Consider the following 16048-nt stretch of genomic DNA (forward strand, 5'->3'; position numbering starts at 1 on the left):
TGTGTGTGTGTGTGTGTGTGTGTGTGTGTGTGTGTGTGTGGGGTTGGTGAAATGAGGGGACATCTGACAAGAGGGAGAGAAGGGAAACAGTTGGCCGCTGACTAAGCTGTTCTCCTGTTGCCTGCAGAGAGGGCGGAGTGCGTGCGGGCAGGCACGCACACACACACACTCACGCGAAACAAAAACGGGTCACATGGGATTGTACAGCCTCTGCTTTCATATCTACTCTCACCTACATGGACAACCGTGACTGTTGGAGTACGGGCACCGAGAGAGTCACGCAACCTCTCCCTTCATCCAAGTGTGTTTAAAATGAAGCTCACGGGCTGGGTGCACAACTCAACCACCGTAACCCCTGGTAACCGAGCGAGAGAATCCCCACGAGCTCTCTCTATGCGCTGCCTGCAGAAGAAGAGACGGGAGGAGGATAAAGCCGAGAGGTGATGGGGTTTGATGTGTGTTATGTAACCCCTATGAATTAGACATGAACATGACAGAATGCTGACGTTTCGAAAAGGATCAAAGACTCGCAGTTTGTCGGACCCACGGACTCACACACTGGTGTGTGTGTGTGTGTGTGTGTGTGTGTGTGTGTGTGTGTGTGTGTGTGTGTGTGTGTGTGTGTGTGTGTGTGTGTGTGTGTGTGTGTGTGTGTGTGTGTGTGTGTGTGTGTGTGTGTCTGTCCGTCTGTCATATACACAGCCATTGCAGCACGTGTCCATCTTGTCTGTGCGAGATGCAGAAGGTGGCCCTTAGAGTTTAACACACTGCAATTTAAGGACACACAACCGCATTAACAGGAAACACAACCGCATTAACAGGAAACACGACCACATCACAGAAAAAACAACTGCATTAACAGAAAACACAACCGCATTAACAGAAAGCACAACCGTGTTAACAGAAAGCACAACCACGTTAACAGGAAAAGAGAATCGCATTCACAGGAAACACAACCTCATTAACAGGAAACACAACCGCATTAACAGGAAACACAGCCGTATTAACAGAAAACACAACCACGTTAACAGAAAACACAACCACGTTAACAGAAAACACAACCACGTTAACAGGAAACACAACCGCATTAACAGGAAACAACCGCATTCACAGGAAACACAACCGCATTAACTGGAAACACAACCGCATTAACAGAAAACACAACCGCATTAACGGAAAACACAAGCGCATTAACAGAAAGCACAATCGCATTAACTGGAAACACAACCACATTAACAGGAAACACAACCACATTAACAGGAAACACAGCCGTATTAACAGAAAACACAACCACGTTAACAGAAAACACAACCACGTTAACAGGAAACACAGCCGTATTAACAGAAAACACAACCACGTTAACAGAAAACACAACCACGTTAACAGAAAACACAACCACGTTAACAGGAAACACAACCGCATTAACAGGAAACAACCGCATTCACAGGAAACACAACCGCATTAACTGGAAACACAACCGCATTAACAGAAAACACAACCGCATTAACGGAAAACACAAGCGCATTAACAGAAAGCACAATCGCATTAACTGGAAACACAACCACATTAACAGGAAACACAACCACATTAACAGGAAACACAGCCGCATTAACAGAAAACACAGCCGCATTAACAGAAAACACAACCACGTTAACAGGAAACACAACCGCATTAACAGGAATTAACCGCATTCACAGGAAACACAACCGCATTAACAGGAAACACAACCGCATTAACAGGAAACACATCCGCATTAACAGAAAACACAACTGCATTAACAGAAAACACAACCGCATTAACAGGAATTAACCGCATTAACAGGAAACACAGCCGCATTAACAGAAAACACAGCCGCATTAACAGAAAACACAACCGCATTAACAGAAAGCACAACCGCGTCAACAGGAAAAGAGAATCGCATTCACAGGAAACACAACCCCATTAACAGGAAACACAACCGCATTAACAGAATACACAACCGCATTAACAGAAAGCACAACCGCGTTAACAGAAAGCACAACCACGTTAATAGGAAAAGAGAATCGCATTCACTGGAAACACAACCGCATTAACAGGAAACAAAACCGCATCAACAGGAAACACAACCAAATGAACAGGAAACACAACCCCATTAACAGGAAACACAACCGCATTAACAGGAAACACAACCGCATTAACAGGAAACACAACCCCGTTAACAGAATACACAACCGCATTAACAGAAAGCACAACGCGTTAACAGGAAACAGAATCACATTAACAGGAAACACAACCAAATGAACAGGAAACACAACCCCATTAACAGGAAACACAACCGCATTAACAGGAAACACAACCGCATTAACAGGAAACACAACCCCATTAACAGAATACACAACCGCATTAACAGAAAGCACAACCGCGTTAACAGGAAACAGAATCACATTAACAGGAAACACAACCACATTAACATGAAACACAACCGCATTAACGGGAAACAGAACCGCATTAACAGAAACACAACCACATTAACAGGATGCACAACCGCTTAACCACTTTACAGAAGTGAGCCCCACCGGATGTGGTCTGTAATTATATATAAGAATTTATACAAGTAATAACCTGGAGCACAAGACCGCACAGACCAGTTGCGCCATGCGAGACCACCGTGATCAAATCCGCCATCTGCTTCCTCCATGCAATGAATACACGTCTTTTATATCAATCCAGTTTTTATTTAAGCAATTTATATGCAGTGTTCCAGAGAAAACAGCTTCTACCAGCTCTGACAGAACGATAGAGTGGTGAAGCTCGCGAACGATTGTTTTTCGTAATGTGCTTGTGTTTTGTGTATTTTCACGTGTTTTCTTGAGTTGCACCGCGCTGAGTTGCACCGCGCTGAGCTAACACTATTCTTGGTCATTTTTGAATAAATGGGTTTGGTTCATTGACTGCCGGTGCTGCACAATTACATTTAATTACAGAATTTATTCTTTGTGCTTATGCGTTTCATCAATTTGTGACCGTGAGGATTCGTTGGGCGTTTATTGTGTGTGTGTGTGTGTGTGTGTGTGTGTGTTCTCTCTCTCCAGGCAAGCGTGGGACCTGGCTGTGGACATTTGCCTCTCTCAGCTTCCTACAATCATTGAGGAGGGCACCGCCTTTAGAGTAAGTCTGTCTGTCTGTCTGTCTGTGTGCACGCGCGCGCGGATTCCTACATTTGAATAAGGTCTTCATTTTACTATTTCTGATTTTATAAAACCCTAAGCCCAACGCTGATTCTTACCTGCTACACTTTTTTTTTACCCAACTCACTTTCTACTTACCTGTGGAGAGGAATGCCAAAATGCCAAAAAGGTACTTTGATGCCTCATCTGTTGTCCTGGTCGGTGGGGTTTGGCGAAGAATTCTTCCGACCAGAGTGTCTCTGTTGGTCATCCCAGCGTCCCACATAAACGTCCCGGACCTGCACTTTCTTGCTGTGGAGACAATTCCATTATTATCTCATACCTACTGACGTGGCAGGGATCCGCGATGGAAGCGCAGAGCGTTTAAGAAACCTGCTGACGGAGGTCGTTTGACGCGAGGGCGTTGGATATCTGGGTCAACGGACGCACACCCGCCAGACGCCTGGTGCTTTAGTGCTGTGCACTCACATTCTGCGGCTCACACAGACGCACTTTAATGTGTGGGGGGGGGGGGGGGGTCACGGCATACCACTAAAAGTGCTACAAAGCAGGGTGTGGAGACAAGTGTCCCATAATGCTAACTAAACAGTAAAGTCTGAAGTGAGCGCGTCTTCACTCATCCACGTTACAAAACATCTATGGTGTTGGCACTTTTTTCCCCGCACACGCTCCTTCCTCCACCCCTCGTGTGTGTGTGTGTGTGTATGTAGGGTGGGATGTGTGCTCTCCATAATCCTCCCCGGGGCAGTTTGTGAACACCACCCACCCACCCCCCGTATTTTTTGATCGCCATTCGGCTCCAAAAACATAGTTTAACAGCTTTGTAATTGAGCCCCCAAGGACTCCTGGAATAGATGTTGCCGATTCCTTTCCTCTCACTCCGTCAACGGCTTTTTCTCAACTTCTCTCTTGTTTGTCTGTGACGCTTTGCTGTTTCTTAAAATCTTCACCAGAACGTTAACCACGTTTAAAAAAAAAAACAAAAACAAAAAACAAACAAAAAAAAACAAAAAACGATTGCAGATTTAAATCTTCAGAAATTACATCATTTGATTAAACTTCTCCCTCCGTCTTTGATTCTGCGCGATACGATTAGCCATTTTAAAATGTAATGTGATGTCCTGAAATGGTAATATGAGAATCATAAAGGGCGGGAAAACATTTCCGACCGTTAAATAATCAAGACTTTGATGCGATAAATAAGCATGATTACAATAAATTGACCATAAAGAATTTCAGCTTCCACTGAGATGCTCTTTACAGAGAATTGATTGTAAATGATTTGCTTTCCGTTCTAAAGTCAGTCTGCCACCCTAGCTTCCTTCCCCCTCTCTCTCTCTCTCTCTCTCTCTCTCTCATTGCCCCCGGCATGAATCATGTCTCTTGTTTGTCCACACAACGGTGTTACAGTGCGGCTGCGTCTCTTTTGCCGAGGCTTTGGTTATGCACAAATTAATTTCACCATCCAGGCGTGAAGCTCTAGTATTTCCCTGCCGACATCCATCAACAGACTGCTCAGCCCCGTTGTAATTCCCACTCTAATATTAACACATGACGTGATCAAAAACTGTGCCGCCCCCAAACAATCAATCAGGCTAATTGCCCCGACGCCTGAGTCTGTGTCGCGTTGCAGCCAGGGCAAATGGAAACGCAGTGTAGGGATGAAATGCCACGTTAATGCAGTTGCGCTCCACCACATTGAAGTAAGTAAGTAAATAAATGCATAATCTTGTGTGTGTGTGTGTGTGTGTGTGTGGGTGTGTGTGTGTGTGTGTGTGTGTGTGTGTGTGTGTGTGTGTGTCTTCCCAACAGCACAGTCCGTTCTTTGCGGAGCAGCTGACGGCGTTCCAGGTGTGGCTGACCATGGGGGTGGAAAACCGAAGTCCGCCGGAGCAGCTGCCCATCGTACTGCAGGTACACTCACCAAAGGGAAAAATACGGGCCCTCCTTACACCACACTCGCGCGTCACTTTACGTGCGTGAGCGAGCTGAAGAAAACCACTTCGGGGGGTGTACTTGCAGTAAGTGGAATGTTTTAGGCCTCAATTTGAAGGTTTTATCGCTTGGTTAACACGCGGCGTTTCAGGGACCTCCGGCACCGAGACACAGATGACGGGGTTTCGGACACACAGTTTATTGTAGAGAGTGGGCTAGATGGAATAAGTCCAGGAGCAGATGGTCACAGGTCATGATGAGGGCTCCTCTCTCCTGAGTGCGTTGGGATGGGGGTTTTACCTGTTGCTTGTGAGACCAATCAACGAGCAACAGGTACGCAGCCACTCTGATCCTGGGTCCCCAATTACCCAGGACAGGTGCGGCTGCTCAAGCCACACCACAGTAAACTATGAAATTAAAAAATACTACAACTGCAGCTCCCTCAACTTAGCCACTCCATATTTTTATACCTTTAAAATCATGGGGGTTCTCGTTGCATTCTCAATACATATGTTTTCCTCCTGTGCTAGTGTTTTGGTAATGCCGTATTAAGGATCGGAGATAATTTTTATTTTTATTTTGTCCCCGAGCTATTCAAACCAGGTTGATGTTCTGGGTTTAATTCTGTCACTATAGTAACCAGGCATATAATTTCCTTATGAAACATTTTTGCGATGTTGTTGCAGTATAACCCCTAAACCAAGACGAGAAGTTCAGAAGTTTAATGCAATTAATTATTAATAATGAATTATTAATGTCTTTTAGGCAATTTATCACCTGAAGTAATTAAGATGAATATTCATGAGATTCTTATGCAACCAGACCCGGGTCGCAAGCACAAACAAACCCCTCTTAGTGGACTCACTGTTGTATGGTTGGAATGAAAAAATAAATAAATAAATAAATAAAATATATATACTTTAAAGGAATCCATCACTAAACCACGACACATCAAAAAAAAAGACAAACCTGAATGTGTGAATAGAATGAATAGTTATTTTGACTTATCCAATGTTGAATGAGCGTTTGTGAGTTGATGGTCATGTTTTAAACTGCATGCCTTTTTCATAAGGAAAAGGAAAATTTGCCACATTTAAAATACTGATTGTTGGAAAACAGTCTCAACAGGCTGATAGAAACCTGCCTCCCTAGGAAAACACACCATTAGCACACACTACATTTATTTTATTTTATTTTATTTTTTTGATTTTTGATTTCCCTTCTCTCTTTGTTCATATCATAATTCATCTCATATGTCCACTGAACTCATGGTGATTGTGTGCATTTTAGTGTGATTTTCGTTCTAGTTTTTATTTTTATTTTACTTAAATCCTTCAGTAATTCCACAGTACATTTTCTTTGGCTGGAAAAGGGCAGATGCTCTGGGTTTCACTCGCCCCGTTGAATGAACGAATCGTATGGGAAGGAGGCTCAGGGACAGGATAAATAATAATACGTGTTAAGGAAAAGTTGACATTCTTTGTGTTGCTCCTTCCTGTTTACTGAAATCAACAACTCGACCGAAGATGCGGACGCAGACGATAGGGTGAGATATACATGAGCCGTAGCATTTCGGGTCCACACCCTCAAAAAAACACCCAGGCAAAAAAAAAAACACAACGGTGTTTTGAGTTTGTGTGACGCGAGGTACGTGCAAGCCCCTGAACTATTCTCCAGTTTTACAACCTCCAAATATCCATTGTTTGCATCATGGCAAAGTTCAGCATTCTGTTATTGTTCATTTTCCTACTTATCGTCTTTAATACACTTTGGATTGTCTCTCAAGTTGTTATACTTCTGTTTGAGGTATACTACATACCCCACTGTTACCACAGTTTGTGAGGGGGGCGGCGGGCAGCGGCCCCCAACAAAGCACATGGCCACAATGATGAGTTATTTTCTCCCTAACTGTCCACCTGCCGTGCTACAGTTGCACCGTCGTATTCCACCCTGGCGTTGGGTGGCGTCGCCCCCGCTGAACGGAAAATTCCTGCTGACTCAGCATGACGCTGAGCCGCAGAGCCCTTCCATCCAGCTCCTCTGCCGTGCCCCGTTAACGCCAAGAAAAGGGCGGCAGGAAGAGAGATGAGCGGGGAGGGTGGTGGAGGCCGCTCAGGGGAAGAACAAGGCTGGAATTGAGATGAGCACTCCATGGAATATCCCGCAGCGTTACATATAGAGAGATTGTGTATGTGTGTGCGCAAATGTGTGTTTGAGTGCGAAGCACCTTGGTTGTGTGAGATATCTGCCACCATACTATACCGTTTTTTCCTTTTTTTATTATCATTATTTATTTATTTATTATTTTTATTTTTTTCCAGAGATTATGTAATGTTACAGTGTGTTACACTCTCTGGACACGGTCATTTCGAGGCTTCTGCGCTTTTTTTGGAACTTGGCTGCCGTTTTGCATGAGGCCCGAAAACAGAGCCTCCATCCTCTTAGTCAAGGGGTTTGGTTTGATGCCCTCGCGTAGCCTGGCCTGCATCCCAGAAACCGCGAAGAACAGCGGCAACAAGAGACAGAGACGGAAAGGACACACAGCAATCCGCCAGTGCGACACTTTAGTCAAGTGAACAAAGTGAAGGGCTGGAGAGCTGGGACGTTACCTTGGCAACAACAGCTACTTCATCAGGAAAGGACTTACAGGGTTTTACGAAAGGATTACAATGTCTGTTAAGTTTCCAAGACGTGTAGATCTTACACACACACACACACACACACACACACACAAACTCGCATTAAGTGAATTAAGTGATTAACATTAAGTGAATGAGTCACGTTGAACCGTGCAGTCATGTAACAACCTAATGTCACACGTACACAATATGTTGAAAGGAAATGCTTACTCATTCTAATAATCAAATTTGGACTGAACGGGCTCAGGAAATTAAACAAGGACCAAATGAGGTGCCTTGATAGGCATAAACGCACACTTGCGCACACACATTTGATATTCTGTCAAGTTAGTCTTTCACAATGATTAGTGGTGCAATTTGTTTTTTTTTCATATTAAAAGTTGATTCATCCACGCTGTGAAGTGTTGGTGGCATCCCGGGCATGGTCTTCTCTTGCTCTACCCCCGACTCTGTGGGCACACTCATTAAACCTTCTAATAATACCTTTGATCTTGGTGGAAATAGGCGCGTGTGTGTGTGTGTGTGTGTGTGTGTGTGTGTGTGTGTGTGTGTGTGTGTGTGTGTGTGTGTGTGTGTGTGTGTGTGTGTGTGTGTGTGTGTGTGTGTGTGTGTGTGTGTGTGTGTGTGTGTGTGTCCATACGCATGTCCCCCGACACAGTCACATGGCTCAGCGTCCGGCCCCCACACCGCCACTGAGCGGCCATGTGCCTTACCCTGCAACGTCTAAGGACAGTACACACACAAAACTCACATGTCATGATATCGATTATTTGATCATTTGGGATTACTATTGCGTAGGATTTTTTCACACAAGAGGAACAATCATTAGGAATGTGGATATTATGAACAAGCGGATAAGATACAACTTTATTAATCCCAGTGGGGAAATTCAGCTGTCACCGCAACAAAAACGAAGCTCGGAGCATTGATTAGAACAGTCTATGAAGTCGGGAAAATTGCACAATAATGCAGCCTTAAAGGCAAGATTTAATCATATTATGAAACCACATATCATTATATTACACACACACACACACACACACACACAGTCAAAAAAAAAAACTGCTATGCTGCATAACAGTGAGAACCACATTTTCCAATCAGCCTCCCTGCCTTCACCCCACCCCCATCCCCACCTCCACCCTTTCATCCACCTGTCTTCATCTCATCCGCTGTTTATCTCGGATCTGAGCGTGTCTGGCAGCAGCAGCAGGGTTGACCTCTCTCTTTCTGCTTTCTTTAAGGTCCTCCTCAGTCAGGTCCACCGGCTGCGTGCTCTGGACCTGCTCGGCCGCTTCCTTGACCTCGGACCATGGGCCGTGAGTCTGGTGGGTCTGAACAACATCCACCGTTCTTTTACAGGAACCTTTTAATCAAGTCAATGAATGGGAATAAATTCAAGGGGAAGAAAAAGAAAAAAAAAACATAATTGCCATAATGACTAAAGCTACAGCTGAGATTTTAGAGTAAAAATAACGATCTGAAAACCGACCGAGCATGTCATGAGCAGAATACTTCAGGTTGGCCCAATTTGACTTTACTCCAACAGATTAGCATTATACTTGAAACCTGAGTGATGTTCCCGATGAGGTACCAAATGTGCTCATCAAGTTTTGTAGCCACTATCCAAAAGGCTGAGTCATGAATTAAAATGGCACATTTCCCTGACACACTATCAGACACCAGTGTTTTTGTGCACTTTCCCAGGCCTTGTCAGTGGGGATCTTCCCCTACGTGCTGAAGCTGCTCCAGAGCTCGGCCAGAGAGCTCCGGCCGCTGCTGGTCTTCATCTGGGCCAAGATCCTGGCAGTTGACAGTGTAAGTTATTTCTACTCTATTAATGGGTTTTAACCCCCTTACAAGCCATTCTTCCTCTTTAAAAGCTTTGCTTTGTTTGAGCCACTGAGTTGTCGGTCCAGTGTCTTGGCACGGACAGTGTGAGGCTGGAGGAAACTATCCCCATTGTGGCTTCATGCATTTTTTAAATCATCTCAAAGTCAAATTTCCCCCCGATCCCAATAATTGGTTTTAAGGTGATGAAGTTAAGTTAGAGTCACTTATTCAAGACAGAGAAGGGGAAAAAGTACGTCACTTATTATTCTCGTGTTTCCCACTGAAATCCATCTGTGAGTGGGATAATCCATTGAATCTTCATTTATTCACAATACCTCCCAGTCCCATCCATCACACTTAAACTCCTGCTGCTCAGTTCCGACTGTTATTCAGTTACAATCTGGTAATCCTAGATATTGGATATTGTGCATTTTCTTTAAATCTACAGATGTACACATACGCATGTTTCACTAAAGAAAGGACGGACCAGACAACAGGTTTAAGATTAAAGGGGACCTATTATGCTCATTTCCACTCTCTATATTATTGCTCTGGGACTCCATTAGAGTCCCAGAACAATAATCAATAATCATGCTTTGCATGATTCACAGTTCAAAAAAGACATTATTTATCTTATACTGGCCCTTTACGCGCCCCTAAATTCCACCTCTGCTGAAATGAGCATAAACCTTTGAAAACCGAGTGTTCAGAGCGGTCAGGAGAGCGTTGTGTTCACAGTGATTACTTTGTCATCACCTTATTATTTGACACTTTGGCCACGTCTAATATGAACATCCCACATTGTAAGATTATATATATATATATATATATATATATATATATATATATATATATATATATATATATATATATACACGGTATGTGTGTATATATACATATATGACAGAAAATAAGGAAAAGCATAATAGGTCCCTTTTAAAGAGTACCAGAGATGAAATGTAACTCTGGATAAATCTTTTATATGCTGATTAAGTCAGGACACGTTTTTTCAACGATTTTCAAAATTGACTTTAAATTACTGGGTAAACTGAGTATTAATTAATAAACATGCGTGCCTTACCTTTTACCACCCTAACTGCAGGTATAACAAATATATAACAGTATAAATAAGTTCTAACTTCATTCAGAGCAATCCTATCATTTTTCGGTTGCGTCGTTAACAGAACTTTGACTGAAACATTTTAGTGAAATATGTGAGCCGCCACGTCCCAAGCATTTCAGAGCGCTGTACTGTTGGCTGTGCACGAAAAACATCGGAAATTGCAAACTTGGTCCAAAATGAGATTATAACAGATTTATGTTCCTGAAGTTGCTCTCTATCTCTCAATGTGTATTCAAAACTGAGTTTGATTTCTAAATTTTAGATAAATATTTCAAGTGGAGGCTGCGTGCTCCGTCAGCGTTAGTTGAGTTACAAGTTGTTGAGCAAACGGCCGTCTTACCGTTCCCTTTGATGCAAACATGCAGATCAACGTCATCCTTCCATATTCCCCTTGATGGGAAGTCAGAATGTGGAACCGTTTTGATAAAAATAAGGTCATAAAGTGTATCTACTCGTGAAAGACTACACCCCGCCTTCATTGTGTGTGGGGGGGGGGGGGGGGGGCTGTTGTGCTGACGCCGCCTCAGAGAACAGGAGGAAGAAGAGCTGACGTCACTTCCCTAAACAGTGTTTTGAGAAACCAACGACAAATAGATACAGAAGCAAGAATTTTCACACATCATCTCTGTGTTGTTGTGGATGAAGAGAATAGGGTGACAGCTCTCAGTCATATTGCGGAACTGGCAGCGTGAGGGGGAGCAGCGCGGCGCTCCCAGAAAACTGTTGGGAATTGTTGTTTTGTGGTGATAAGTTTTCATGTGTGAAATCTGACATGTGACACTTTTTTTTTTTTCATTGTTTTAAAACTATCATTGTTTTAAAACAATGAAGGCAAGAAATGGGAATGTTTAGAAGTTACAGAACGATAGAAGGGTCATGCTAGTATAGTGAGCATGAACTTTGAATTAAAAAACGTAGAAAAAAAACAAGGAACTTAAAATTAAAGAATTACTTGAATTCTCTTGAATTCTCCAATTGCATTATCCAATATTTTATAAATTAATGATTTTATTTTTATAGATTAATGATTTTTTATAAATGAAATATTTTTTCAGTAAAACATATTCAACATTACCTCAATGAGGGAGTACAGCACTATCCAAATAAATCAATTTAAAGCACTAATTGTGTTTCTCAATGGGTATTTTATGTTTTTAAGTCTGGAAATGCTTCTAAATCTTTTAATTTCTCAGAACTGAAGTGTTCAAAACTTTAAGCTTAAAAAAGAAAGTCATAGCTTCCAAAATATTTGCTTGATTCCCACAAGTGATACCTTGTTTTGAAGCTCTGATTCTATACTTTAATAATATCATGTCAGGGGAAAAATGTGAAATGTGACCCTAAAGTATGCGGCGGCTCACATATTTTTGCTGTTTGTAGTGGATGGCCATCAACTGAATGGGTATGTCAATGCTTATCATGAACGCACATTCCTTGTTCTTCTGTACTGTTATCCGTGCACATTGCACATACTGTTACACTTTGTACTGAACATTTGTACATTCCTGCACAAACTTAAAAACATTTTTTTTTACATATTATTATATATTTACAGATTGTTTTCCTTTTGTTCTATTATACATTTATGTTTCCTCCATGCACCGAGCACCAAGACAAACTCCTTGTACATGTAAACTTACAAGGAGTGTAGCTTAAATTCTGATTCTGATGTGTCTAATGAGACATTAGGTTTATGGATGTACTGTAATTACAATTCTAACAATTTAACTGCAGCTGGTAATTAGAAAACAAATTCCGTCTGCCTTTTATTACCAGTAAATGGCCAAAAACAAGTTTGATTATGACGCGTGGTGAGGTGATCATCAAAAGTCATAAGAAATGAACAACAACTAAACATAATTCCTCAGAAATAATAAAAATAGCTTGTCTTCAAATTTAGTGCAGATAAATTATGAATGTCGATAAAAAATTAATCGTGAAGCAAGTCGTTGATAATCAGTTTGAATGTTGAGTTTGTTGGGGCTGTGTGCACTGTGATGCCGGGGACTTAATTAGTGGCTAATTTAATCTGCTCATCAATTTGCAATGAGGGTGCCCACAAATCCCCAAATTTATTGAGCTGGAATCTTGGCTGCTTCTCTATGTGTGTGTCTGTTTAATTTAACTGAAGCAATTCATCTTGGAAATGAAGAACCCTCCATGGTGCGCTGTCAATATTCTGAGGGGATCCAGTTTTTGGGTGGAGCAGCCGTTGAGCGATGGAGAGATGCTCCCTTGGAAAGGCTCTCTCAAACAGCTCTGCAGAGAAGCCATGTCTGGACACATTTCCGTCCGTGCACACGGTTGCTCCTCCTCTCGTTCCCTCGGCCTTGCTCCCTCTGACACTTTTCCTTTCTCTCTCGCTCTCATTCTACCTTTCATTAGTCGTGCCAAGCTGACTTGGTGAAAGACAACGGTCACAAGTACTTCCTGTCCGTGTTGGCTGACAGCTACATGCCTGTGAGTATTCACCCTGAACATAGGTACATTCTGTGTGTATTCAAAATATGATCATCATAATGGTCAGTACTGTTTGTATATATTTATATATAGTGAAGAAAAACAGAACCTGTTTCGCATTTTGTTTCAGGCTGAGCATCGCACTATGGCTGTCTTCATATTGGCTGTTATTGTCAACAGCTACACTACTGGGCAGGTATGTGTGGGTATGTGTGTTTTTGTGTTTGTGGGAATGTGTGTGCGTGGGTGCGTGTGTATATTAACATTACATTGTGTCATTTAGCAGGCACACTTTTGCACAAAGCGACTTACAATATGACATGCGTGCTTGTATTTCCACATTTGCGTTTGGGGAAGTCTGCATTGTCTGCAAGGCAGTCAGTTTGCATGGCAAGACTCCCAAGGCAGAACATTCCAGATTATTCACAGTTACCAGGACAACAGTACGTTTTCGAGGCTTCGGTAATATCTGTAGTGTTATCTCCTGAGGTATTGGCTGCGTGTCCCTGTCTGCACTGGCACTGACAGTCTGTACGGACACGCCGTGGTCCCCGTCACTTAACGGTGACACTTCTTCACCGCAGGTGTCATCTCAGCCCTGCAATCCACACTGACTCTATATCTCACACACATAAACACATTCATGCACAAAGATATTTATACACACACACACAAGTTGGATAATATGGCCAAAATTTTAAATCTCATTTAGCATATTCTTTATTTTATGGTATTTGATTTCCCAGTACAAATTACACAATAAATTCAGATCACTTTCTAACTATATCATACTATATATGACCTTATATTCATTTTTTTCAGTGGGTATTTTTTAATCAGAAAAAAAAAATCATAAAATGCTGTTGAAAATCTCATTGCTCGGACGAATGCTTCTGCTGGAGTCACACGGCTCGGCCCAGAAATAAGGTGTAGATGGTATCCGCGGTTTCCCCATCGAGCCGTTAGTGTGGCCCGGCTCACTAACTGCTCTCCTGACTGAATCTCTATCTCTCTCATGAGACGCCAAATAGAAAAAAAACACACACACACTCGCACAGCATTATGCACACAGAAGCGCCTATCCATCTTCCATGTCCCCGTATTTACCTAACGCTCCTGCCTCTCTCATTGGCTGGTAAATAATAGATGATTTCTAACATTAGCGAGAGACTCTACTGAGTCTCTATAATTTATCCCTCATTCTTGCAACAGCACAGCTCATTACTGTGGTACCGTCGCCTCATTGAAAATTTGCTGCAGCATGTGCGAGGGCGTCCTAATACCACAGCGTATGGAGCCGATCACACCTTACTAGGGAGCGATCGGTTCAGTACGAGGTAGGGGAAAAGGAGGAGGACCGGTGAGAAGGTGGAGAGCGGACTGTGGTAACAAAAAGAAGCATGGCGCTTCAGAGTTCACCACCCATGGAAGGTTTTTGTTCGCTGATGCTGTATTCATGGGAGGTTTCTCGATGGGCCAATTTGCCAGGACCCCACCCTGTTTGAGATGTTTGATGTGTTGCATCAGCTTGGCCTGCAAACAGAGATATTCTTTGACACAATGAATCATGAATGAAATTAGGAAACAGACAGGCTGGTGAATTTCCTTTATTAGTACCCAAGAGGAAGTTTTTTTTTTTTTTTTTTTTTTAAATCATGTTTTATTCGTTCTACAGTCATGCATAGTCTCAGCTAGTTGCGGAATCACCAAAACATAAACACAGACAGGTTCAATTTAATCAAAGTGAAAAGTAAAAAAATAATAATTTGTTGTATATAAAAAAATATGCTGAAGCCACAGCCGGGAAGGTTTTTTCCAAAATAGCAGCTTTTACAGGAAGCTTTTAGCTACCAGTCCAAAAATTGGATGAACCGAGGCTCAGTCCGCTCACACTTCTGCAGGACGCACAATGCATATTAGTCAGTCCGCCGGGATATTGCAGTTTTTTTATTGCGGCCTTGTCAAAACTTTGTTATTTGGAAAGTTTTATGTGATTTTTCTTCCCTTTTTTCAGTAAAATTGTGGGGATTGGCAAAAATTCAATGAAATTAAAAATCATTTTAACTAGAAGAGTTATATTTAATCACTTCCAATGGTAATACACATTCTGCACAGAAACAACTGGAAACATTTAACTAATGATCCTTTTATATTATGTAAACATGAGGAACCCAAGAAACAAAGTAACCTAATGTTTCTTGGGTTCCGGTAGTATTTTTTTCAAAACAGCATTCAATACAACACACAGTAAGCACCAACTAAAATGTGTACTGCATGACTATGGACTGACGCTGCCAGAGACATACTCTGTCTTCTCGGGAAAGGGCCGACAAGTTTAAGCGGCCTGTTGATTTGGCCATTTAATGTGGGAAAAGGTGCGGCAGTATTATAAAAAATGGAAGCTCTTTCCCGGAGGGGGTGTTTAATGACCGGTCTGAAGGAGATTCTTGTCAGCCATCTTTTTTTACTCTACCTTTTGAACTCTTTGTACCAACCAATGCACTCATGTGTCCCTCTTCTCTCCATATCTACCTCATCCATCTGCCCTTCCCCTCCTCGCTGGCCTTCCCCGTCTCCAGGAAGCCTGTCTGCAGGGCAACCTGATCGCCAACTGTCTGGAGCAGTTGTCGGACCCCCACCCTCTGTTGCGCCAGTGGGTGGCCATCTGCCTGGGGCGCATCTGGCAGAACTTTGACTCCGCCCGCTGGTGCGGCGTGCGGGACAGCGCCCACGAGAAGCTCTACATCCTGCTGTCAGACCCCATCCCCGAGGTGAGGGGTTCAGCTCTGCACCCCTCCCCCCCCCCCCCCCCCCCCCCCCCCCCCCACACACACACACACACACACACACACACACACACACAAACTCTGTCTCTTTGATCCGGAAACACC

At 42.8% G+C, this 16048-nt stretch overlaps 1 protein-coding gene across 1 annotated transcript in view; it reads left to right on the plus strand.

Annotated features, from left to right (window-relative positions):
• Positions 1-16048, plus strand: part of rptor (regulatory associated protein of MTOR, complex 1) — a 163874-nt gene that overhangs the window by 96174 nt on the left and 51652 nt on the right. Inside the window, exons 11-17 of the mRNA XM_079998650.1 lie at positions 3072-3147; positions 4980-5081; positions 8986-9069; positions 9449-9559; positions 13083-13157; positions 13288-13353; positions 15737-15928. Of these exons, the coding sequence (XP_079854776.1) occupies positions 3072-3147; positions 4980-5081; positions 8986-9069; positions 9449-9559; positions 13083-13157; positions 13288-13353; positions 15737-15928 (706 nt within the window). The remainder of the gene's footprint in view (positions 1-3071; positions 3148-4979; positions 5082-8985; positions 9070-9448; positions 9560-13082; positions 13158-13287; positions 13354-15736; positions 15929-16048) is intronic.

The sequence above is a fragment of the Zeus faber genome (genome assembly GCF_960531495.2).
Source record: "Zeus faber genome assembly, chromosome: 4".
NCBI classification, from domain to species: Eukaryota; Metazoa; Chordata; class Actinopteri; order Zeiformes; family Zeidae; genus Zeus; species Zeus faber.